This window comes from Carcharodon carcharias, chromosome 5, assembly GCF_017639515.1.
Source record: "Carcharodon carcharias isolate sCarCar2 chromosome 5, sCarCar2.pri, whole genome shotgun sequence".
Classification (NCBI taxonomy): domain Eukaryota; kingdom Metazoa; phylum Chordata; class Chondrichthyes; order Lamniformes; family Lamnidae; genus Carcharodon; species Carcharodon carcharias.
Window position 1 is genome coordinate 6,541,660 of NC_054471.1, and position 25,484 is coordinate 6,567,143.

Below are 25,484 nucleotides of genomic sequence, written 5' to 3' on the forward strand. Positions count from 1 at the left end.
TGTATAAATGGAGAGGGAGTGTATACTGAGTGTTAATGTTGTATAAATGGAGAGGAAGTGTATACTGAGTGTTAATGTCATATAAATGGAGAGGGAGTGTATACTGAGTGTTAATGTTGTATAAATGGAGAGGAAGTGTATACTGAGTGTTAATGTCATATAAATGGAGAGGGAGTGTATTCTGAGTGTTAATGTCATATAAATGGAGAGGAAGTGTATACTGAGTGTTAATGTTGTATAAATGGAGAGGGAGTGTATTCTGAGTGTTAATGTCATATAAATGGAGAGGAAGTGTATACTGAGTGTTAATGTTGTATAAATGGAGAGGGAGTGTATACTGAGTGTTAATGTTGTATAAATGGAGAGGGAGTGTATTCTGAGTGTTAATGTTGTATAAATGGAGAGGGAGTGTATACTGAGTGTTAATGTCGTATAAATGGAGAGGGAGTGTATACTGAGTGTTAATGTTGTATAAATGGAGAGGGAGTGTATACTGAGTGTTAATGTCGTATAAATGGAGAGGGAGTGTATACTGAGTGTTAATGTTGTATAAATGGAGAGGGAGTGTATACTGAGTGTTAATGTTGTATAAATGGAGAGGGAGTGTATACTGAGTGTTAATGTTGTATAAATGGAGAGGGAGTGTATACTGAGTGTTAATGTTGTATAAATGGAGAGGGAGTGTATACTGAGTGTTAATGTTGTATAAATGGAGAGGGAGTGTATTCTGAGTGTTAATGTTGTATAAATGGAGAGGGAGTGTATACTGAGTGTTAATGTTGTATAAATGGAGAGGGAGTGTATACTGAGTGTTAATGTTGTATAAATGGAGAGGGAGTGTATACTGAGTGTTAATGTTGTATAAATGGAGAGGGAGTGTATACTGAGTGTTAATGTTGTATAAATGGAGAGGGAGTGTATACTGAGTGTTAATGTTGTATAAATGGAGAGGGAGTGTATACTGAGTGTTAATGTTGTATAAATGGAGAGGGAGTGTATTCTGAGTGTTAATGTTGTATAAATGGAGAGGGAGTGTATACTGAGTGTTAATGTTGTATAAATGGAGAGGGAGTGTATACTGAGTGTTAATGTTGTATAAATGGAGAGGGAGTGTATACTGAGTGTTAATGTTGTATAAATGGAGAGGGAGTGTATACTGAGTGTTAATGTTGTATAAATGGAGAGGGAGTGTATACTGAGTGTTAATGTTGTATAAATGGAGAGGGAGTGTATTCTGAGTGTTAATGTTGTATAAATGGAGAGGGAGTGTATACTGAGTGTTAATGTTGTATAAATGGAGAGGAAGTGTATACTGAGTGTTAATGTTGTATAAATGGAGAGGGAGTGTATACTGAGTGTTAATGTTGTATAAATGGAGAGGGAGTGTATACTGAGTGTTAATGTTGTATAAATGGAGAGGGAGTGTATACTGAGTGTTAATGTTGTATAAATGGAGAGGGAGTGTATACTGAGTGTTAATGTCGTGTATGGTGAAGGGTGAATTGGAATCACTGTTCAATAAAATATTATAAAATGCCTTGTTATTTTTCATCTTTTGCTATTCTTTGAAGCAGTGTTCAAAAGGTTCTCTGTTTATAATGAGCTGAGAATCCTAGAGTGGTTACAGCGCAGGGAGGAGGCCATTCAGCCCATTGTGTCCATGTCAAGAGTTTAACAAACACCCCACTTTAACCTGGGTCTTTGTAAGGTATTTAATGAGAATAATTGAAGCAGAAATGACTGCCAGGTAATCCTTTTATTATATCTGATCAAGTCCGGACACACACACACACAGTTTTTAAGCATTGTAAGCACAAATAAACAAATTGCCCCTTTTATTTCTGCGCAGACAAGTTTCATCCATCCTGACCACAAATTAAGGGAAGCTCCGAAGTTTATAGGTTTCTGGTCATGCTGGTATCCTGGCACGACAAGTGTTATAAACAAGGCTCCCCCAAAGTGAGAGTTGCTGCAAACTTCCAGGTGCCAATTTGTTTCCCCGTCTGTCCTACATCCCACTTCTCATCGAGTTATACAGTACAGACACAGGCCCTTCTGCCCATCGTGTCTGTGCCGGCCACCAAGCCCCTATTCTAATCCCATTTTCCAGCACTTGGCCCTTGGCCTGTACGCTGTGGTGTTTCAAATGCTCATCTAAATATTCCTTAAATGTTGAGAGTTTCTGCCTCTCCCACCTCCTCAGGCAGTGTCTCCAGATTCCAACCACCCTCTGGGTGAAAACATTTTTCCTCAAATCCCTTCTAAACCTCCTGCCCTGATCTTAAATCTATGCCCCCCTGGTTACTGATACCTCCACTAAGGGGAAAAGTTTCTTCCTGTTTACCCTATCAATGCCCCTCATAATTTTTTATACCTCTATCAGGTCCCCCCTCAGCCTTCTCTGCTCCAGGGAAAACAGCCCCACCTATCCAGTCTCTCTTCATATCTGAAACACTCCAGCCCAGGCAACATCCTGGTAAATCTCCTCTGCAATCTCTCCAGCGCAATCACATCCTTCATATAGTGTGGTGACCAGAACTGCACACAGTACTCCAGCTGTGGCCTAACCAGCGTTTTATACAGCTCCAACATAACCTCCCTGCTCTTATATTCTATGCCTCGTCTAGTAAAAGCAAGTATCCCATACGCCTTCTTAACCACCTTATCTATCTGTGCTGCTGCCTTCAGGGATCTATGGACATGTACACCAAGGTCCCTCTGACCCTCTGTACTTCCTAGGGTCCTACCATTCATTGTGTATTCCCTTGCTCAGTTAGTCCTCCCAAAATGCATCACCTCACACTTCTCAGGATTAAATTCCATTTGCCACTGCTCTGCCCATCTTACCAGCGCAACTATATCCTCCTGTAATCTAAGGCTTTCCTCCTCACTATTTACAACACCACCAATTTTCGTGTCATCTGCGAAGTTACAGATCATGCCTCTTATATTCACATCTAAATTTTTAATGTACTTATAAACCGCAGGGGTCCCAGCACCTGCAGTACAGCACTCATCACTCCTCACTCATTTCATCTCAACAGTCATAAAAAACCAAATGCTGCACCTCAAATGAAGCTAAAGAACTGAAGTCAGTTAGGTTACACCCAGACATGTAAACACCAATCTACTGGAACACTCATTATTCCTAACCACAAGCTGTCTGGCAGTTCATAAAAAATCAGTCACAGATGATTAACCAAGTCCTAATTCTACACACACACATATATACCTCATGATGGTATCATACCCCACCCTTTAACTTGCCCCTGCCTCCTCTTGAACCCAATTACCCCTCCTGCTTCTCTCTCTCTTGCTCCTACTTTAATCTTATTCTGTTTTTTTTCTCTCTCTCCCCCTTTTTGTTTCTGTTTCCTTGTTTTCTCTCCATGGCCCCCTTGTTCATCCCTATCTACCAATTACTTTTCTTATTTGCTCTCCTGCTCATTCCTGTTCCAAGATGTTGATCCAGTGACAGTGAAGGAACGACCGATATATTTCCAAGTCAGGATGGTGAGTGACTTGGAGGGGAACTTCCAGGTGGTGGTGTTCCCATCTATCTGCTGTCCTTGTCCTTCTAGATGGTAGTGGCTGTGGGTTTGGAAGATGCTGTCGAAGGAGCCTTGGTGAGTTGCTGCAGTGCATCTTGCTTTCTCCCCCTCTCCTGTTCTGCTATTTCCTGTTCTTTGCTCAGGCCCTCCCCTTTGGCTCTCTCCACAGTCACTGACAGACAAGCACATTGATAGGACCTGGGCTCTCTCAGTCAGTTGTGGCACCATCATCTTCCTGGATCAATCTGTACGAGCACAAAGATGCAGACACTGAGGCTTGACAGTATGTTCAGAGTCTGCCTGAGACTGCACGGACAGACAAGGGATCCTTTCAGTAAGGGTAGGATTCTTTCCCAGTGTGAAGGAGTAGCAGCTGGGCCCAGGGGATGATGCAGGAACTAAGAGCTGAGTGTTCCTGAACTTTGGCTGGAGTTACAAATTCTTTCACTGCCTTCAAGCTCAGGGACTGTAAATTCCTCCAGTATGGCCAAGTTAGCAGCAAGTGGGAGATGGTGGTTTAGAGGTAATGTCACTGGACCAGTAATCCAGAGGCCCGGGCTAAAGTTCTGGGGGATGTGGGTTCAAATCCTACCAAGGCAGCTGGTGGAATTTAAACTCAATGAATAAATCTGGAACATCAAGCTTATCTCAGTAATGGTGACCATGGCAACTGCCATCAATTGTTAAAAACCCATGCTCTTTAGGGCCACCCTTATCCAGCCTGGCCTACAGGTGACTCAAGACCCACAGCAGTAGCCTAGCAAGCCATGCCATTCAGGTCAACAGCAATGAGCAACTGATGTTGGCTGTACCAGCCCCTGAAGAAATGAAGGCAGAAGCAGATAATGCTGCTGTCTTTGTCACACTCTGATGCTCTCCTATGAGTGAAACACTTTTAGTCTCTGCTACCTGATCTTATCCAATCACCAAGCTTCACCCTGGGTGGAAGGTTCAGGGGATCAGGGCCGGTGGTGAGTCCTGCTGCCTCCCCGCTGCAGCTTCCCCAACACTCTGCACCTGGGAATGAGAGCACCGAGGGTGCACTGAGAGCCACAACACTGGCATCTACCCGGCTATGTGGAAGATTGCCCAGGTATGTCCTGTACACAAAAAGCAGGACAAATCCAACCCGGCCAAATACCAGCCCATCAGTCTACTCTCCATCATCAGTAAAGTAATGGAAGGGGTCATCAACAGTGCTATCAAGCAGCACTTGCTTAGCAATAACCTGCTCACTGATGCCCAGTTTGGGTTCCACCAGAGCCACTCAGCTCCTGACCTCATTACAACCTTGGTTCAAATAGGGAAAAAGGAACTGAACTCCCAAGGTGAGAGTGACTGCCCTTGACAGCAAGGCTGCATTTGACAGAGTGTGGCATCAAGGAACCCCAGCAAAACTGGAATCAATGGGAATCAGGGAAAACTCTCCGCTGGTTGGAGTGATACCTAGCACAAAGGAAGATGGTTGTGGTTGTTGGAGATCAGTCATCTCAGCTCCAGGACATCACTGCAGGAGTTCATCAGGTTAGTGTCCTCGGCCCAAACATCTTCAGCCACTTCATCAATGACCTTCCTTCCTGTGTAAGGTCAGAAGTGGGGATGTTCGCTGATGATTGCACAATGTTCAGCACCATTCCCAACTCCTCAGATACTGAAGCAGTCCATGTCCAAATGCAGCAAGACCTGGACAATATCCAGGCTTGGGCTGACAAGTGGCAAGTAACATTCACACCACACAAGTGTCAGGCAGCGACCATCTCCAACAAGAGAGAATCTAACCATCAGCCCTTGACATTCCATGGTATTACCATCATTGAATCCCCCACTATCAACATCCTGGGGGTTACCATTGACCAGAAGCTGAACTGGATTAGCCATATAAATACTGTGGCTACATGAGCAGGTCAGAGGCTAGGAACCATGGGAGGAGTAACTCACCTCCTGACTCCCAAAAGCCTGTGCACCATCTACAAGGCACAAGTCAGGAGTGTGATGGAATACGCCCCACTTGCCTGGATGAGTGCAGCTCCCCCAACACTCAAGAAGCTGGACACCATCCAGGACAAAGCAGCCCACTTGATTGGCACCACATCCACAAACATTCACTCCCTCCACCACCGATGCACAGTAGCAGCAGTGTGTACCATCTACAAGATGCACTGCCAGAATTCACCAAGGCTCCTTAGACAGCAACTTCCAAACCCCTGACCACAACCATCTAGAAGGACAAGGGCAGCAGATCGATGGGAAGCACCACCACCTGGAAGTTCCCCTCCAAGTCACTCATCATCCTGACTTGAAAATATATCGCCGTTCCTTCACTGTCGCTGGGTCAAAATCCTGGAACTCCCTAACAGCACTGTGGGTGTACCTACACCACATGGACTGCAGCGGTTCAAGAAGACAGCTCACCACCACCTTCTCAAGGGCAACTAGGGATGGGCAATAAATGCTGGTCCAGCCGGTGAAGCCCAAATCCCGTGAATGAATAAAATAAAATTGTATAAACTGACTTAAGTCACCAGGAACCAAAGTAATTCAGAAATGATTTAACCTTCCACTTTCTATTTCCTGAGCAAATAGTTGTTGGCAATGGGAAATTTGGCAGTCTCAGGATCAACAGGTAACATAGCGCAGAGTTAGATACTGAGTAAATCTCCCTCTACACTATCCCCATCAAACACTCTCAGGACAGGTACAGCATGGGGTTAGGTACAGTGTAAAGCTCTCTCTACACCGTCCCCATCAAACACTCCCAGGGTAGGTACAGCTCAGGGTTAGATATAGGGTAAAGCTCCCTCTACACCGTCCCCAACAAACACTCCCAGGCCAGGTACAGCCCGGGGTTAGATACAGAGTAAATCACCCTCTACACTGTCCCCATCAAACACTCCCAGAACAGGTACAGCACGGGGTTAGATACAGAGTAAAGCTCCCTCTACACTGTCCCCATCAAACACTCCCAGGACAGGTACAGCACGGGGTTAGATACAGAGTAAATCACCCTCTACACTGTCCCCATCAAACACTCCCAGGACAGGTACAGCACGGGGTTAGATACAGAGTAAAGCTCCCTCTACACCGTCCCCAACAAACACTCCCAGGCCAGGTACAGCCCGGGGTTAGATACAGAGTAAATCACCCTCTACACTGTCCCCATCAAACACTCCCAGGACAGGTACAGCACGGGGTTAGATACAGAGTAAAACTCCCTCTACACTGTCCCCATCAAACACTCCCAGAGCAGGTACAGCATGGGGTCAGATACAGAATAAAGCTCCCTCTACACTGTCCCCATCAAACACTCCCAAGACAGGTACAGCACAGGGTTAGATACAGAGTAAAACTCCCTCTACACTGTCCCCATCAAACACTCCCAGAGCAGGTACAGCATGGGGTCAGATACAGAATAAAGCTCCCTCTACACTGTCCCCATCAAACACTCCCAAGACAGGTACAGCACAGGGTTAGATACAGAGTAAAACTCCCTCTACACTGTCCCCATCAAACACTCCCAGAGCAGGTACAGCATGGGGTCAGATACAGAATAAAGCTCCCTCTACACTGTCCCCATCAAACACTCCCAAGACAGGTACAGCACAGGGTTAGATACAGAGTAAAACTCCCTCTACACTGTCCCCATCAAACACTCCCAGAGCAGGTACAGCATGGGGTCAGATACAGAATAAAGCTCCCTCTACACTGTCCCCATCAAACACACCCAGGCCAGGATTATTGTTTATGTCTGATGGAAGTGACTGTTCTATGATTCGGTATGGTACAATGTAAGCCAAGCATTGAAAGTTACTCTCTCCTCTGGTTCTGATTAGGTACTGCAACTCCAAACGCAACTTGCAGCAATTAGCACAAAATACAAACATATAACTCCTGAACTGTCTTCTCACCATGTTTAAGAAACATGGATGATGTTCTGGAATACTCCTCATTTACATCAATGAATACAACTCCAACATTTCCAACGTGTAATTCACCCCAGGTATCTGCCATTCTATGTGTAAACCACCCTGTATCCCTCAATAGAATCCAGCCCGTAACTCTCCCGAGCAGCTGTTATATATACCACCCGGACCCCCTCGATTAGATTCCAGCCTGTAACTCACTCCCAGGTATCTGTTATTTGATATATATACCATCCAGACCCCCTCGATTAGATTCCAGCCTGTAACCCAATCCCAGGTATCTGTTATTTGATATATATACCATCCAGACCCCCTCAATTAGATTCCAGTCTGTACCCCACTCCCAGGTATCTGTTATTTGATATATATACTACCCGGACCCTCTTGATTAGATTCCAGTCTGTACCCCACTCCCAGGTATCTGTTATTTGATATATATACCATCCAGACCCCCTCGATTAGATTCCAGCCTGTAACCCAATCCCAGGTATCTGTTATTTGATATATATACCATCCAGACCCCCCCGATTAGATTCCAGCCTGTAACCCAATCCCAGGTATCTGTTATTTGATATATATACCATCCAGACCCCCTCGATTAGATTCCAGTCTGTACCCCACTCCCAGGTATCTGTTATTTGATATATATACCACCCAGACCCTCTCGATTAGATTCCAGTTTGGAACTCATCTGGTGTTATGTCCGATGCAGTAGGTAAGACAGAGTTATTTTAAAAATCCCAGAGGGAAACTTTAAACAACTGTCATAACCCATCATTATAAATGTTATATTTGAGATGTGACTCTAAACTCAGGAATCAGACCACTAGTTCTCGAGGTTTTACATTAACTAAATGAACCATTTTATTAATTACACAGGTTAAAATATATATACACATGGCTACAAATTATTACTATCATAACTTTTAACAAATTCCCAAACTGATCTCCACTAAGGCATTAAGCCCGTAGACTTAACCAGAGACCAGGCAAAGCATTTTCACCTCACAAATTCAAAATGAGGTTCCTTTCACTGTGGAGTCAGTTGGAGGTTTGCAGCTGCCTCTTGATCTTACATTGCCTCTGTCTGCACACCCGAACACTACTGAAATTATATCTACCAGCCCCATTGAATGTTAATTCTCATTGTCTCACCAACGTCTTTGAACCTTACTTTTTAACAATAAAACCCCTTTCATAGTACTAATTTTATTAGTAATATGAACATATTGCTTGGTAGCGGCTAGAAAGGTGTCAGTTTTCACCCCACCTCTTGAATGCTCTATTCAAAAAATGCCAATGCGCCGCTATCTCTCTGTTTACATCTCAAACTTGTACATCAAAGCACCCAGACTAGCTGACTTTAATCCAATTAAGATATACCCACAGACTAAATCTCTTTTAAAAGAAAAATATTTTCCAAAATATTATATACATTAATAGCTTTATGACACTCGGGTATCGGTTATTCTATACATAAACCAACCCGAGCACCACAATTCGATTCCCGTCTGTAACTCATTCCCGGGTATCTGTTATCCTATATATAAACCACCCCGATCCCCTCGATTAGATTCCAGTCTGTAACTCACTCCCGGGTATCTGTTATCCTATATATAAACCACCCCGAACACTTCAATTAGATTCCAGTCTGTAACTCGCTGCCAATTATCTGTTATTCTATATATAAACCACCCCAAACACCTCGATTAGATTCCAGTCTGTAACTCCCGGGTATCTGTTATTCTACATATAATCCACCCCGAACCCTTCGGTTAGATTCCAGTCTGTAACTCACTCCTGGGTATCTGTTATTCTATATATAATCCACCCCGAACACCTCGATTGGATCCCAGTCTGTAACTCACTCCCAGGTATCTGTTATTCTATATATAAACCACCTAAACCCCTCGGTTAGATTCCAGTCTGTAACTCACTCCCGGGTATCTGTTATTCTATATATAAACCACTCAAACCCCTCGATTGGATCCCAGTCTGTAACTCACTCCCGGGTATCTGTTATTCTATATATAAACCACCCAAACCGCTCGATTAGATTCCAGCCTGTAACTCACTCTCACGTATCTGTTATTCCATGGTGAAATACCCCTGAACCCCTCAATTACATTCCAGTCCCTAATTTGCTCCCAGGAATGTTATTTTATATTGTTATGGACAAATGGGGATTTAATTTAAACAGCTCTGATTTCTCCTCTCATTTCCCCATCCATAAGCAGAAAGGTGTTTTTGATTTTTGATTTCCCCCTTTATAACTGGTGGTGTATTTTCCCCAACCCTTTGGTTTGGAGTGGTCCCCGCAGGAAACCCGGGATAGGGTGAAATCCGAGGGTTAGTTTATTTCACACACACTCAAAGCATGGGAAGGGATTTTGCAACATCTGCCCATTTTTTCATTCATGTAATAGAAGAGGGATAAGGGAAAGAGGTACAGGGCAAAGACCATGATACAAATGAGAATTATGGTTTCACGTGAGCTGGCTGAAACTGTTGCAAGGTGATCTCCTTTTCCTGAAATGATGACTTCCACGATGGAAGAAGGCACATAGAGATGAATTAGTCCTTTAGGCACAGATACAGAAGTTCGATGCTCCAGTAGAACACAATGTAGATGAAGGCCGGACAATTAACCCTGGGCGGAACTCTTCCTGTTGCCATCTGTTAGGTGCTATATGGTAGACAAAGGCAGGCTGCTGGACTGGAATCCTGACTCTTTTCTGAGGCTAAACAGTGAGTTAAGATAGAAAACAAAAGCTGCATAATTAAAACAATTCAAACAGCTCGGGTCTTGGTCATGTGACAGGGTTGTTTCAGGTTGAGCCATTCAACTAATGAGGCCCCCTTGTTAAAACCTTTCGTGTTTTGAGCAGGTAACTGTAGAACCATTAGCACAACGTTAGAGATGAGGAGTTCCAGCAGCTCTGCCTTTGTCCAGTACTGGTTGGTGCAGGCACTTTGTCTACTAGTGTTAGCTAGGCTGGAATGTCTCTACAATGTAAGAAGTGTTACATTTCAGGAGTTTGATGAGTGAGTCTTTGTCCATTTTTTAACTGCTCAGAAACTTCCAGAACAACCATCATGTGGTTAATAAAATATATATATATATATATATATATCTGGGAAGGTGTAGGTGACTGTTTGGAGGATTTGAGATCCATCTGTCTAGGGAAGTCTATGCGCTGCTGGAGTTTGACATCCCTCGGTTGGGGGTCAGGCATTCCAACCTCCTGATTAAGTATCTTGGGAAGGGCCTGGGGTTTTTGCAGAGTGGTTAGCACTCAGAGGGCACGTGATGTTCAAGCTGCTCTGGGCAGGGGAATGCTGGGCATCTCAGTCTGCGGCTGCCAGGCCCAGGGATTATAGGGCTCAGCTGCTCCCACCCAGCTTTTGTAACCTGGGGAGGGTTCAGCTGTTCAGATCCAGGGACCGGGGTTAGGCTGAAGGTCAGGAGAGTGGGGTGTTTTAAAGGGACTTTTGCCTCTTTAGGGGACGCTGGTTCAGGTGCTAGCACACCCGGAGAATTCCAGCTTCTGGTGCAAGGTGCTTTGGGTTGGCATTGCAACAAGTGGGCAGTTGGTTCTTGAACTTGGGCCAGCCTTTCTGGGCCAGGATGATAGGGAGGTGGCCTTCTCCCACATTCATACTGGAGAGGACTACAGTGCTGTGGCCTGGTTGGGATTTATGGATCATTTTAAATAGTGGGGGGTTAACTCTGTCTGGTCACCATGTGATTCGACATATGGTGGGTGACCAGTCTGGCTGGGGTCCCTCTGCTGGTCGGTCAGGGGGTAGCACTTGTTTCTTTTGGGACACTCCTTCCCTCTGGTGGACGGTCCTGTCTCACTGCATCTCCCAGAGGGTGAGGCATCACCTTCGAGCATCCTGGGCCAATTTCAGGCAAGCCCTGATCCTTATCCTTTCTAGGCTCAGTAACCAGCCTTCCTCTAGGCTCTTTCACTACATGGGGCATCTCCTTCACTATCTCTCTCCCTGCTCAAAGATGTCTCTGGTCCCTATTTAATTCTGGGATATTTGGAGAATCTGTTTCAGATTCTAGCGACCTTCTCTGGACCTCTTTTAATTTTACTGGCCTGGTTTCGGCCTTGCTACCTTTGAACAGCCCTCACTCGAGGTCCATGTGTGCTATTCATAGCCATAGAGCTGTACAGCCTTTGGCCCAATCGTGTCTGTGTCGGCCATCAAGTACCTATCCTAAACCAAAACCAATAACAAAAATACCTGGAAAAACTCAGCAGGTCTGACAGCATCTGCGGAGAGGGACACAGTTAACCTTTCGAGTCCGTATGACTCTTCATCAGATCTAAGGAAAAATAGAAGAGAGGTGAAATATAAGCTGGTTTAAGGGGGAGAAGGGACAAGGAGAGCTGGTTGGAGGGCCAGTGATAGGTGGTCTAATCCCATTTTCCAGCACTTAGCCTGTAGCCCTGTATGCTGTGGCATTTCAAGTGCTCATCTAAATACTTCTTAATTGTTGTGAGAGTTCCTGTCTCTACCACCCACTCAGGCCCAGTTCCAGATTCCACCCTCTGGGTGAAAACATTTTTCCTCAAATCCCCTTTAAACCTCCTGCCCAAAAGTTTCTTCCTATATACCCTATCCATGCCCCCTCAGCCTTCTCTGCTCTAAGGAAAACAACCCCAGCCTATCCAGTCTCTCTTCGTAGCTGAAACACTCCAGCACAGGGAACATCCTGGTGAATCTCCTCCGCACTCCCTCCAGTGCAATCACATCCTTCCTATAGTGTGGCGACCAGAACTGCACATGATACTCCAGCTGTGGCCTAACCAGTGTTTTATACAGCTCCAACATAACCTCCCTGCTCTTATATTCTATGCCTCGGCTAATAAAGGCAAGTATCCTATATGCCTTCTTAACCACCTTATCTACCTGTGCTGCTGCCTTCAGGGATCTATGGACATGCACACCAAGGCCCCTCTGATCCTCTGTACTGCCTCGCACCACCCATCCATAAACCGAAAGGTGCTTTCGATTTCCCCCTTTATAAGTGGTGGCAAACTTAACCCAGCCCTTCAGTGTTGGAGTGATCCAATCCTCTAAGCAAACTCGTGATAGGGTAAAATCAGAGAGTTAGTTTATTTCGCACACACTCAAAACGTGGGAGGCGGGTCTACTGCTTTTTTGCGTTCATACAATAAAAGATGGATAAGGGAAAGAAAGAGGTTCAGGGCATAGACGACAGACAAAAAAAATTAAGAAATACGGTTTCACCTGAGTCCAGAATCAAAAAATCCAATGGTGCATTCCTTCAGAATTAGCAGGCTGAAACTGTTGCAGGATGATCTGCTTTGCCAGAAGCTTCCATGATGGAAGAGGGCATTTGGAGATGAATTAGTCTCATGGGCACAGATATAAAAGCTCAAATGTTCCAGTAGAACACAGTGTAGATGAGGGCCAGGCAATAACCTGGAGCAGAGCTCTTTCTGTTGCCCCCTGTTAGGTGGTATATGGTAGACAGAGGCAGGCTGCTGGACTGGACTCCTGACTCTTTTCTGAGGCTAATCAGTGACTGAAGATAGAACCCAAAAGCTGTATAATCAAAGCAATTCAAACAGCTCAAGTCTCATTCATGTGAAAGGGTAGTTTCGGGTCAAGCTATTCAGCTGGTGAGGCCCCCTTGTTAAAACCCATTGTGTTTTCAGTAGGTAACTGTAGAACCATTAGCACAACGTTAGAGATGAGGAGTTCCAGCAGCTCTGCGTTTGTCCAGTACTGGCTGGTGCAGGCACTTTGTCTACTAGTGTTAGCTAGGCTGGAATGTCTCTACAATGTAAGAAGTGTTACATTTCAGGAGTTTGATGAGTGAGTCTTTGTCCATTTTTAAACTGCTCAGAAACTTCCAGAACAACCATCACGTGGTCAGTTTGGGCCATGTTATCATTCCAGCCATTTGCCCATTTTAAAAAAGGAATACATTTGTAAAGTAGCCAGAATGATATAGATATTTATATTTTCCTTCCTGTCTTCTGATCATGGTAATATGTTAACCCCTTGAGCCCCTCGATTAGATTCCAGTCTTTAATTCACTCCAGGTATCTATTATTCTATATATAAACTGATATATATGAACATACGAACATAGCAGGAATAGGCCAATCAGCCCCCAAGCTGCTCCGTCATTCAATAAGATCACGGCTGGTCTGATTTTAACCTCATATTCTTCTCCCAACAGCATTCCATCCCCTTGTTAATCAAGAATCTATCCAGCTCTGCCTTAAAAACATTCAAAGACTCTGCTTCCACCACCTATTGAGGAAGAGAGTTCCAAAGACTCACAACCCCCTGAGTGAAACAATTTCTCCTTATCTTCGTCTTAAGTGAGCGACCCCTTATTGTTAAACTGTGACCCCTTGTTCTAGATTCTCCACAAGAGGAAACATCCTCTCCACACTCACCCTGTCAAGACCCCTCAGCATCTTAATGGTTTCAATCAAGTCGCCTCTTACTCTTCTAAACTCCAGTGGATACAAGCACAACCTTTTCTCATAAGACAACCCACTCATTCCTGATATTAGTCTAGTAAATCTTTGAACTGCTTCTAAAGTATTTACATCTTTCCCTAAATAAGGAGACCAATACTCGGTACACAATACTCCAGATGTGGTCTCACCAATGCCCTGTATAACTGACGCATAACCTCCCTACATTTGTAATCAATTCCCCTCACAATAAATAACACTCTAATGACCTGCTGTACCTGCATATTAACCTTTTGTGATTCATGCACTAGGACACCCAGATCCCTCTGCATCTCAGAGCTTTGCAATCTCTCACCATTTAGATAATAGGCTTCTTTTTTATACTTTCTGCCAAAATGGACAATTTCACATTTGGCCACATTATCCTCCATCTGCCAGATCTTTGCCCACTCACTTAACCTACCTATCTCACTTTGTAGCCTCCTTACATTCTCTTCACAATTTACTTTCCTACCAATCTTTGTGTTGTCAGCAAAGTTAGCCACCATCCCATCTGTCCCTTCATCCAAATTATTTATATAGATTGTAAAATGTTGATGCCCCAGCACTGATCCCTGTGGCACACCCCCGTTACATCCCACCAACCAGAAAAAGACTCATTTATGCCGACTCTGCTTCCTGTTAGCCAGCCAATCTTCTATCCACGCCAATATGTTACCCCCTACACCATGAGCTTTTATTTTCTCCAAAAGCCTTTGATGTGGCAATTTATCAAGTGCCTTCTGGAAATCTAAGTACAGTACATCCACCAGTTCTCCTTTATCCACAGCACATGTGATTCCTTCAAAGAACTCCAATAAATTGGTTAAACATGATTTCCCTTTCACAAAACCATGTTGGTTCTTCCTGATTGCTTTGAATGTTTCTAAGTGCCCTGTTATAATGTCTTTAATAATAGCTTCCCACATTTTCCCTTTGACAGGTGTTAAACTAACTGGCCTGTAGTTTCCTGCTTTCTGTCTCCTTCCCTTTTTGAATAAAGGGGTTGCATTCACTATTTTCCAATCTAATGGAACCTTCCTCAAATCTAGGGCGTTTTAGAAAATTAAAACCAACACTTCAACTATCTCACCAGCCATTTCCTTATTATCTACTATTAACTCCCCATTGTCACTGTCTAGAGGACCAACACTCACTTTCCTACTCTTTTCCATTTTAAATACCTGTAGAAATACTTGCTATCCACTTTTACATTTCTAGCTAGCTTCCTCTCATACTCTAATTTCTTTCTCCTGATTAACCTTTTAATCATTCTCTGCTGTTCTTTACATTCTGTCCAATCATCTGTCCTGCCACTCATCTTTGCAGAGTTTGTATGCTTTTTCCTTAAGTTTGATGCTTTCCTTAACATCTCTAGTTAACCACAGATGGTGGGTCCTCCCCCTTTGCATTTTTCTTTATTGAGTCAGAAATGAATAAAGAATCAGGTATATGACAAGTCTCAGTGAAAGCAAGCTAAGTCTGGGAAATGGAGTTGAGAGAGAGAGAGAGAGACAACTGATCTTTCAAACCTATCAAGAATATGACCAGAGAGTTGTGAAGACTCCTGACAGATTGAATCTGTAATGTCAGAGACTCAGACCAACCAGGAGCTTATTCAATGGCGGAGTAGACATGAGGGTCTGAATGGCCTCCTCCTGCTCCTTGTTGGTATGTACTCAGGGGGAGATGGGGTAGTATGTAAATGTGAATATAAAAAATATGGACACAGACTTGGGGAAGATGTGGTATTTTAGGGTTTGTAAGGGTTAATGTGTGGGACTGTGTAAATAGCACCTCCCATAATGATACTGTACGAGAAGACATGACCAGGAGTCGAGAGGGAGAATGTTCCTGACTTTATCAGTGTAATACCTAGTCATGGGTAGCTGTACATAGTTTAGTTGGCAATCCTCAGACTTTCAACACAATTGGTTCCTGAAAACCACGTCTTAAGTTGAAATGACGTAACTCAGAAGCGCTTTTCCCATAAAAACAATGTTATAAATGGGGGATTGGTTCCTGAACCAAGGCCCGATACCCTATTTTCACCAGAATAGCCCAGAATTTTGTACTCAATCAATTACAAATGAGCAATATAGCAACATTAATGTATTTATGTTGCAAATAGCAATCATATTGACATTTAAAAAGTCATACAAGCAGTTGAAAATACATACAGAAATATAGTACAGTGCCTTGTTAAATATGTTGGAACAGCAACTGAGCATCCTGCGTCAGTGAGATGGGCGGCACAGAACACTGATGTGCATGTATGAATACTTCAACGTGTTGACTGGCATGTCGTGCTAAAGTGGTAACGGACATGGGAAAGTCCAAACAGGGTGACAATTTATAAACGTCGTGAGTGTCGTTTATCTTAACTTGAATGTCATAAGGTCAAGGACTGCCTGTATAAAATAACCCAGTTATTGTTTGGACATATCAACGTCTCAGCAATCATTCCGAAGCTGGACTAACCAACATACGTGTTCTATCCTGTCACCCTAATAACCTTAGATTTAAGAATTAAATGATCTCATCGAGATTGTTCATTTCTTTTCATTCGTTCATGGGATGTGGGCATCACTGGCTAGACCTACATCCCTAATTGTCCTTGAGAACTGAGTGGCTTGCTAGGCTATTTCAGAGGGCATTTAGGAGTCAATGTCATTGCTGTGGGTCTGGAGTCACATGGAGGCTAGACCAGGGAAGGACGGCAGATTTCCTCCCTTAAAGGGCATCAGTGCACCAGATGGGTTTTTATGATAACCGATGATGGTTTCATGGTCCACCATCAGATTTTTCATTTTTTTTTTACTGAATTCAAATTTCACCATCTGACATGGTGGATTCGAAGCCAGGTCCCCAGAGCATTAACCCGCGTCTCATATGCCACCGCCTCCCAGGTTTTGTTCTTGCCTGAGTCAGAAAGGCGTGCGTTCAGGCACCACTCCAGAGACTTGAGTACAAAAATCCAGCCAAGAGTCCAAGTACAGTACTGAAGGACTACTGCATTGTCAGAGGGTCAGTACTGAGGGAGTGCTGCACTGTCAGAGGGTCTTTACTGAAGGACTACTGCATTGTCAGAGGATCAGTACTGAGGGAGTGCTGCACTGTCAGAGCGTCAGTACTGAGGGAGCGCTGCATTGTCAGAGGGTCAGTACTGAGGGAGTGCTGCACTGTCAGAGGGTCAGTACTGAGGGTGTGCTGCACTGTCTGAGGGCCAGTACTGAGGGAGTACCGCACTATCCAAGCTTCAGTACTGAGGGAGTGCCTCACTGTCAGAGGGTCTTTACTGAAGGACTACTGCATTGTCAGAGGGTCAGTACTGAGGGAGTGCTGCACTGTCAGAGGGTCTTTACTGAAGGACTACTGCATTGTCAGAGGATCAGTACTGAGGGAGTGCTGCACTGTCAGAGCGTCAGTACTGAGGGAGCGCTGCATTGTCAGAGGGTCAGTACTGAGGGAGTGCTGCACTGTCAGAGGGTCAGTACTGAGGGAGTGCTGCACTGTCAGAGGGTCAGTACTGAGGGAGTGCTGCACTGTCAGAGGGTCAGTACTGAGGGAGTGCTGCAATGTCAGAGGGTCAGTACTGAGGGAGTGCTGCACTGTCAGAGGGTCAGTACTGAGGTAGTGCTGCACTGTCAGAGGGTCAGTACTGAGGGAGTGCTGCAATGTCAGAGGGTCAGTACTGAGGGAGTGCTGCACTGTCAGAGGGTCAGTACTGAGGTAGTGCTGCACTGTCAAAGGGTCAGTACTGAGGGAGTGCTGCACTGTCAGAGGGTCAGTGCTGAGGGAGTGCTGCAATGTCAGAGGGTCAGTACTGAGGGAGTGCTGCGCTGTCAGAGGGTCAGTACTGAGGGAGTGCTGCACTGTCAGAGGGTCAGTACTGAGGGAGTGCTGCACTGTCAGAGGGTCAGTACTGAGGGAGTGCTGCACTGTCAGAGGGTCAGTACTGAGGGAGTGCTGCACTGTCAGAGGATCAGTGATGAGGGATTGCTGCCATGTCAGAGGGTCAGTACTGAGGGAGTGCTCCACTGTCAGAGGGTCAGTACTGAAGGACTACTGTACTGTCGGAGGGTCAGTACTGAGGGAGTGCTCCACTGTCAGAGGGTCAGTGCTGAGGGAGTACTGCACTGTCAGAGGGTCAGTAGAGGGAGTGCTGCACTGTCAGAGGGTCAGTCCTGAGGGAGCGCTGCACTGTCAGAGGGTCAGTACTGAGGGAGTGCCGCACTGTCAGAGGGTCAGTGCTGAGGGAGAGCTGCAATGTCAGAGGGTCAGTACTGAGGAAGTGCTGCATTGTCAGAGGGTCAGTACTGAGGGAGTGCTGCACTGTCAGAGGGTCAGTACTGAGGGAGTGCTGCACTGTCAGAGGGTCAGTACTGAGGGAGTGCTGCACTGTCAGAGGGTCAGTACTGAGGGAGTGCTGCACTGTCAGAGGGTCAGTACTGAGGGAGTGCTGCACTGTCAAAGGGTCTTTACTGAGAGTGCTGCACTGTCAGAGGGTCAGTACTGAGGGAGTGCTACACTGTCAGAGGGTCAGCACTGAGGGAGTGCTACACTGTCAGAGGGTCAGTACTGAGGGAGTGCTGCACTATCAGAGGATCAGTGCTGAGGGAGTGCTGCCATGTCAGAGGGTCAGTGCTGAGGGAGTGCTGCACTGTCAGATGGTCAGTACTGAAGGAGTGCTGCACTGTCAGAGGGTCAGTACTGAGGGAGTGCTGCACTGTCGGAGAGGCTGTATGAAGTGGGCACTGCACCGTTGGAGGAAGAGTCAGTTCTAGTTCAGAGGATGCATGATCAGATTCGCTTTTGTCAGTCAGCTTTCACAACAGTGCATTGGCAGAGTTCAGCTGAAAATGATGCTGTTCTGTTTTTGCTCTTGCAAGAATTCCTCCGGTAACAGCCGCTTTGATTCCTTTGGGAGTCAGTGCTAAGGTGACCCTGGTACTGCCTCACTCAGCCTGTAGGGAAAGGCTGCAGACACACTGCACTCGGGTAGGAGGGCTCTGAATACACAGCCTATTTTTGTTTATCTCTTGACAGTCTCAGGCTCTGATCTTTTACTTTGTGTGACCCACCATGTCCAAATCAACCATTTGTTTTGCTGGTTTTCAGTTTCAAAGATGCACCTACAAATAATCTGCAGCTGTAGGTTTTTTCAGGTGCAGTTGTGCTGAGCGTAGAAAGGCATTGGGCAGCAATGCAACATTTTTATATTTGTTTTGATTTAGTGCCATTTTTCAGGAACACATTGGGTGTGCCAAGGGATAGGACACATATGCTAGTTGTGTTAAGCTCTTCTCTCTGGATAATCTAAGAACCCATCTCATTACTGCTTAGCCATCCAACAGGGTGACAATGTTTCTTTTATTCGGCCTTCCCTTGGTGAACCGTGGGAAGCTTCACAGACTGATTAATACCACCAAGGCAGAGACTCCCGCTGCTGTGGAACTAGCTGACAAGTCCCAGCACCTTTCTCACAACCAATAGTGCTGTAGGGTTCAAGGGTTCCCAAGAAAGGGAATGGCCCCAGATGGGAACAGCCTACTTTGTGAAAGTGATCGCTCGCCAATAGTCTTGTACCTGACTCAGGAGCAAAAGCTAACCCCTAACTCAAAAAAAGGCTCACTGGTTAACAGTGGGAAGTCAGTTTGAACTCCCTTTGTCATTCAGTTCCCCACTTTTTCAGGAGCATTTCTGGAAAGCAACTGGGGGAATCAAAAAGCTGGATGTGCTCACAGGAAGCAGCAGCCTCATGGGAAGCATCTTCATGCTGACTGTGCAGTGGGCTCACACCTCATTCGCAGATAGAGCAGCTGCTGTTTTTAAGCATTGCCTCATTGATAAACCCAAGAGCACCCAGTAGAAATTTAACAGGTGCTGCCAGGGCCTCAATTTTAACAAGAAACAATTAAGAAGGTAACCGTGATCCAAGTCGAGTGGAATGCCTAAGATGGTAGCACATCCCACAAGGCATCGAAACATCGCTGACTAAAGTCACTAAGAAGCCGCCCAAGAAACAAGAGAAAATCTCAGAGCTATTCCACTTGTGTACAGGGTGCTGACGCAGCTCCACCCTTGCACCAGGATCTCACCCAAGGGCGTGAGCGTTATGAATTCCTTCGTTGTTGACATTTTTGAGTACATCACAACAGAGGCTTCGCACCTCGTTCGCCACGCTAAGCGCCACACCATCTCAGGCAGGGAGATCCAGAGCACTGCCAGGGGAACTGGCTAAACATGCCACCTCCAAATACACCAACTCAGTTTAGGTTGATCATGCTAAAGATGGTAAGAGTAAGCGAGTCTTGCTGCAATTATAGAGCTTTGCTAGGCCCACAGCTGGGGCACTGTGTAGCTCGCCTCACCCGAAGGGGGTACTAATTCAATTCCTGCATGGAGAGCTGTTCTACGAGGTGCTGAGAGGCTGTTTCCCCCAGCTGATGTAGAACTAGGAAAAGGGGTCAGCTGTTTACAACCAAGTGGATTCAATGTTGCATCCACTTAAGAGGTATTCAAAATCATGAGAATCTGGGCAGAGCAGACAGGGAGAAAATGTTCCCACTGGTGGAAGGATCAAGAACAAGAGGGCACAGATTTTAAGTAACTAGTAAAAGCAATGAGGAAAACCTTTTTTCACACAGTGAGTGGTTGGGGCCTGAGTGCTGGTGGCAGGTTCAAAAAGGAATTAGATGAGTTGCTCATTTGAAGAGCTGGTACAGACATGGGCCAAATGGCTTCCTCCTGTACCTTAATTCTGAGATTCTTGGGTACCAGGCAAGACTGCAGCTAAATATTGCAATAATACAGGAGCCTCAATAAGCATAAAGCAGCTACTTGGCATGCAGAATTTTAAAAAAGGTTCATTCACAGGATGTGGGCTTCGCTGGCTGGGCCAGCATTTATTGCCCATTCTTAATTGTGGCAGTGAGCTGCCTTCTTGAACTGCTACAGTCCATATGGTGTAGGTACACCCACGGTGCTTATAGGGAGTTCCAGGATTTTGACCCAGTGACAGTGAAGGAACGGCGATATATTTCCAAGTCAGGATAGTGAGTGACTTGGAGGCGAACTTCTCATCTATCTGCTGCCCTTTTCCTTCTAGATGGTAGTGGTAATGGTTTGGAAGGTGCTGTCTAAGGTCTCTTGGTGAAGTCCTGCAGTGCATCTTGTAAAAATGGTACACACTGCTGCCACTGTGCATCGGTGGTGGACCGAGTAAATGTTTGTGGTGCTGATCAAGCGGGCTGCTTTGTCCTGGATGATGTCAAGCTTCTTGAGTGTTGTGGGAGCTGCACTCACCCAGTAAAGTGGGGAATATTCCATTATAGTCCTGACTTGTAGATAGTGGGCAGGATTTTGGGAGTCAGGAGGTGGGTTACTTGTCGCACGATCCCTTTCTTCTGACCTGCTCTTATAACCACAGTATTTATATGGCTAGTCCAGTTCACTTTCTGGTCAATGGTAACCCCCAGGATGTTGATAATGGGAGAATTCAGTGATGGTAATGCCATTGGTGGGAGAAACACTGGGGGTGGTGGGTGCTGGCTTGTTGAATTCCAGTTTATTTGGAGTATGACTAATTAGGAATTCCACTCTAGTTGTTCATAATCACTAACTTTCCAACACAATAAAACCAGATCCTCATTTCCACCAGTGGTTTCTGAATTTATTTTCACAGCCACAGCGCTGCAAAAGTATAAATGACATGCATTTGAAAATAAAAAAAGGACAGTAACATCTGATAATGACTGTAGTGCAAGACTCTCTCCCTCAGAGGGAGTAGGCCCAATTCATGTTGATCTGATCAGACTGGTCAGATAATCATTACTTTACACACACTACACAACAGGTCCTTTAGAAAGTCCAAATTAAATACAGCAGTCCAATTTGAATACACCAAGAAAGAATGCAGGAAAGGAAGAGAGCAGCTTCAGTCCACTTCCTCCATACGGGATGCATCCTCATCTCCCTCCAGGGGTGGGATCTCTTCAACAGCTTGTGGGGTTGTTTCTTCCACAGTCACCTCATCGTCATCAATGCCTTGCAAACAAACAGAAAAAACACAATTTTAACACTACTGCAAAATCTCAAACTACACCATTGTAAATTACCAATGCACTCTCTGCTAAGGAGATGGAGCGCTATCTAATCCAGAATAACTTACTGTTATTGGAATTGATGGGACTAGTAGCCTCCTATAACATTAACTCTTCCAGCCTGCTCTGCTATTCAAGATCATGGCTGATCTGGCTGTGGTCTCAACTCCACCTTTCTGTGCACCCCCCATAACCCTTGACTCCCTTTATCAAAAAGCTAAATTAGCCTTGAATAAATTCAATGGCCCAGCCTCCACTTACTGGGGAAGAGAATTCCACAGACTAACAGCCCTTTTCTCTAACAACCCAATTTCTCCTCATCTCCATTTTAAATGGTAAACCTCTGATTCTTAAACTGTATACTCCCCTACAAACTGAAACATCCTCCCAACATCCACTTTATCAAATCCCCTCAGGATCTTATTCAATAAGATCACCTCTCATTCTTTTAAACTCCACTGGGTGAAAGTCCAACCTGTTCAAACCTTTCATCATTAATTCGCTCATCCCAGGAATGAGTCAAGTGAACATTCTCAGCTGCTTCCAATGCAATTGTATCGCTTTTCAAATAGAGACCAAAACTATAGTTGCCAAGGCTCTGTATGGCTGCAGTAAAACTTCCCCACTTTTATATCCCATTCCCTTGCAATAAACACCAACATTCCAGATGCCTTCCTAGTCACTCGCTATATCTATGGACTACCTTTGAGATTCAAGTACCAGGATAGCCAACTCCTTCTGTACCTTACACTATTGCAATCTCACTATTTAATATGCTGCTTTTCTATTCTTCTTGCCGAAGTGCACAAATTCACATTTTCTCACATTATAATCCACCTGACAAACCTTTTCCCACTCACAACATATCTATAACCTTTTGTACTCTCTACTTCCTCTTGACAACTTATTGTCGTAATTATTCTTGCTGTCACCAGCACATTTAGCAACTCTACATTTGGTCCCTTCACCCAAATGATTATGCAGATTGCAAATAGTTGTGGCCCCAGCACTGATCCGTGGCACTCCACTAGTTACAGCTTGCCAACCTGAAGTCTCCAAGGCCATAAGACGTAGGCCCTTCGGCCCATTGAGTCTGCACCGCCATTCAATGAGATCATGATAATGCTCAACTCCACTTTCCTGCCTTTTCCCCATAACCCTTGATTCCATTACTGATTAAAAATATCTCAGCCTTCAATATACTTAATGACCTAGTTTATACAGCCCTCTGCAGTAAAGAATTGCAGATTCACTACCCTCAGAAGAAATTCCACCTAATGGGCGACCCCCTTACACAAGATATGCCCTTTGGTCCTAGACTTTCCCACAAGGGGAAACAACCTCTCAGCATCTACCCTGTTAAGCCCCCCAAGATCTTATATGTTTCAATAAGGTCACCTCTCATTCTTCTAAACTCCAATGAGTACAGACCCAACCTATTCAACCTCTCCTCATAAGAAAATCCCTCCATACCCAGGATCAACCTAGTGAACCTTCTCTGGATTGCCTCCAAACCTTTCCTTAGATAAGGGGACCAACATTGTTCACAGTATTCTAGGTATGGTCTAATCCACACCTCATCTATTCCTGCTCTGTTTCCTGTTAGCTAAGCAATCCTCTATCCATTCTCTTACCCCTTAGACTATGAGCTCTTATTTTGTATAGTAACCTTTGATGTGGCACCTTGTCAAATGCCTTCTGGAAACACAAGTACAATTTCCCCCCTAGATTACAGTGCAGTTCCACTTGCCAAGGCCAATAGAGCACACTAACAGGCTACCACACTTCAGCAAACAGGAGGAGTGTCCAGCAATTGGGACTGCCCCAGCTGAGATCAGCTTATAGCACAAAGCATGGATGGTCATTGTCTGCATAGCCAAGCACCACACTGGATCTCCCAGCATCATTTATCCATTATATTGTGAAAGAGCAGCAATAGAGGTTGCTTCTTTGCCCATTGAACCAAAGCTGTGAATGGTTATAACCGACTAAACCATTTGCTCACTAGTCACTTACCCAAACCCAGCTTGATCATTCTGTAGATACGGTTAGAGTGCGTCTGTGGATCATCCAATGAAAACCCTGAGGATAAGAGTGCTGTCTCGAAGAGCAGGATCACAAGGTCCTTAACAGCTTTGTCATTCTTGTCTAGCTCAGCTTTCTGCCTCAGCGTGTCCACAATTGGGTGGTCAGGATTGATCTCCAGATGCTTCTTGGCCATCATGTAGCCCATGGTTGAATTGTCCCTCAGGGCCTGAGCCTTCATGATCCTCTCCATGTTTGCAGTCCAGCCATAGGTGCTGGTCACAATGCAGCATGGGGAGGAGACAAGCCGATTGGAAACAGTCACCTGAGACAGGAAGAGAGATTCAAAGATGTTAAGTATGCTCCTTCAATTCTACCAAGCTTCTCCAATGTTAGTAGCTGCTGCAGATGTGATCTATTAGGTTGTTCAAGGTCCTTCCACCCCACTCCAACACCACTACCACAATATTCCTGACATGTGCTGGTCTATTAGGTTGTAAATGAACAGCAGGTCCTCCTCATCCCACCCAGCAAAATATTCCGGAGATGTTCCTCTTCGCTGAGGTACAATCGACTGACAACATCCAGCCCAGGCATCTCACCTAAATGATCACTTGTAAGTCCACACAATAATGTTAAATGACCCACTGCGACACTACACAGGGATTACTCAGGGAACAAGGCTGATTTCCCCTCTCCAAGGACAGCATATTTAGGTCAGCTAACACTGCTGGAGGAACCTGGATTTGATTCCTGGTACAAACAGATATTGAGGGAGATGACTGAACATTTAATATTTTGTAACCCTGGATAGATATTCTGTGCCATGTAATGCTGGTTAAGAGTCAAAGTTATCCCCAAATGCTGATAGCGCCGAAATGCTTTTACCTTCTCCACCTTCTTGTCCAGGATCTCTTTCATGAGCTTGCACAGGTTTTCATACTTAGCTCGGTCTTCTTCACGCTTTTTCTTCTCCTCATCGTCCTCAGGCAGCTCAAGGCCCTCCTTTGTGACAGAGACAAGCTGCTTACCATCAAACTCCTTCAGCTGCTGCACACAGTACTCATCGATGGGCTCAGTCATGTACACCACCTCAAAGCCCCGCTTCCTGACACGCTCCACAAAGGCAGAGTTAGCTACTTGATCTTTGCTTTCACCTGAAAAAGGGAACAGCATAAAAAAAGTCTGTTCATTTCTATGGGGATGGAATTTTTACACCATTGGGTTATTCAGGAACCAGGACAACAACTCCCATAGTCTGAACCTCCAGATCTGGCTCCCACAGGCATCACACTTACTGTGCTGAGCTGCCAGTGTTGTAACCACAGGATAAATTGGTCCTGGGACTGGAAGAATAGATTAAGCATA

The 25,484-nt window shown here is 45.0% G+C and overlaps 1 protein-coding gene across 1 annotated transcript in view; it reads right to left on the minus strand.

The window, feature by feature from the left end:
- Positions 1–21,639: 21,639 nt before the first annotated feature.
- Positions 21,640–25,484, minus strand: part of hsp90ab1 (heat shock protein 90, alpha (cytosolic), class B member 1) — a 34,088-nt gene continuing 30,243 nt past the window's right edge. Inside the window, exons 9-11 of the mRNA XM_041187784.1 lie at positions 25,005–25,273; positions 24,108–24,441; positions 21,640–22,035 (exon numbers count right to left, since the gene is read on the minus strand). Of these exons, the coding sequence (XP_041043718.1) occupies positions 21,926–22,035; positions 24,108–24,441; positions 25,005–25,273 (713 nt within the window). The 3' untranslated portion in view covers positions 21,640–21,925. The remainder of the gene's footprint in view (positions 22,036–24,107; positions 24,442–25,004; positions 25,274–25,484) is intronic.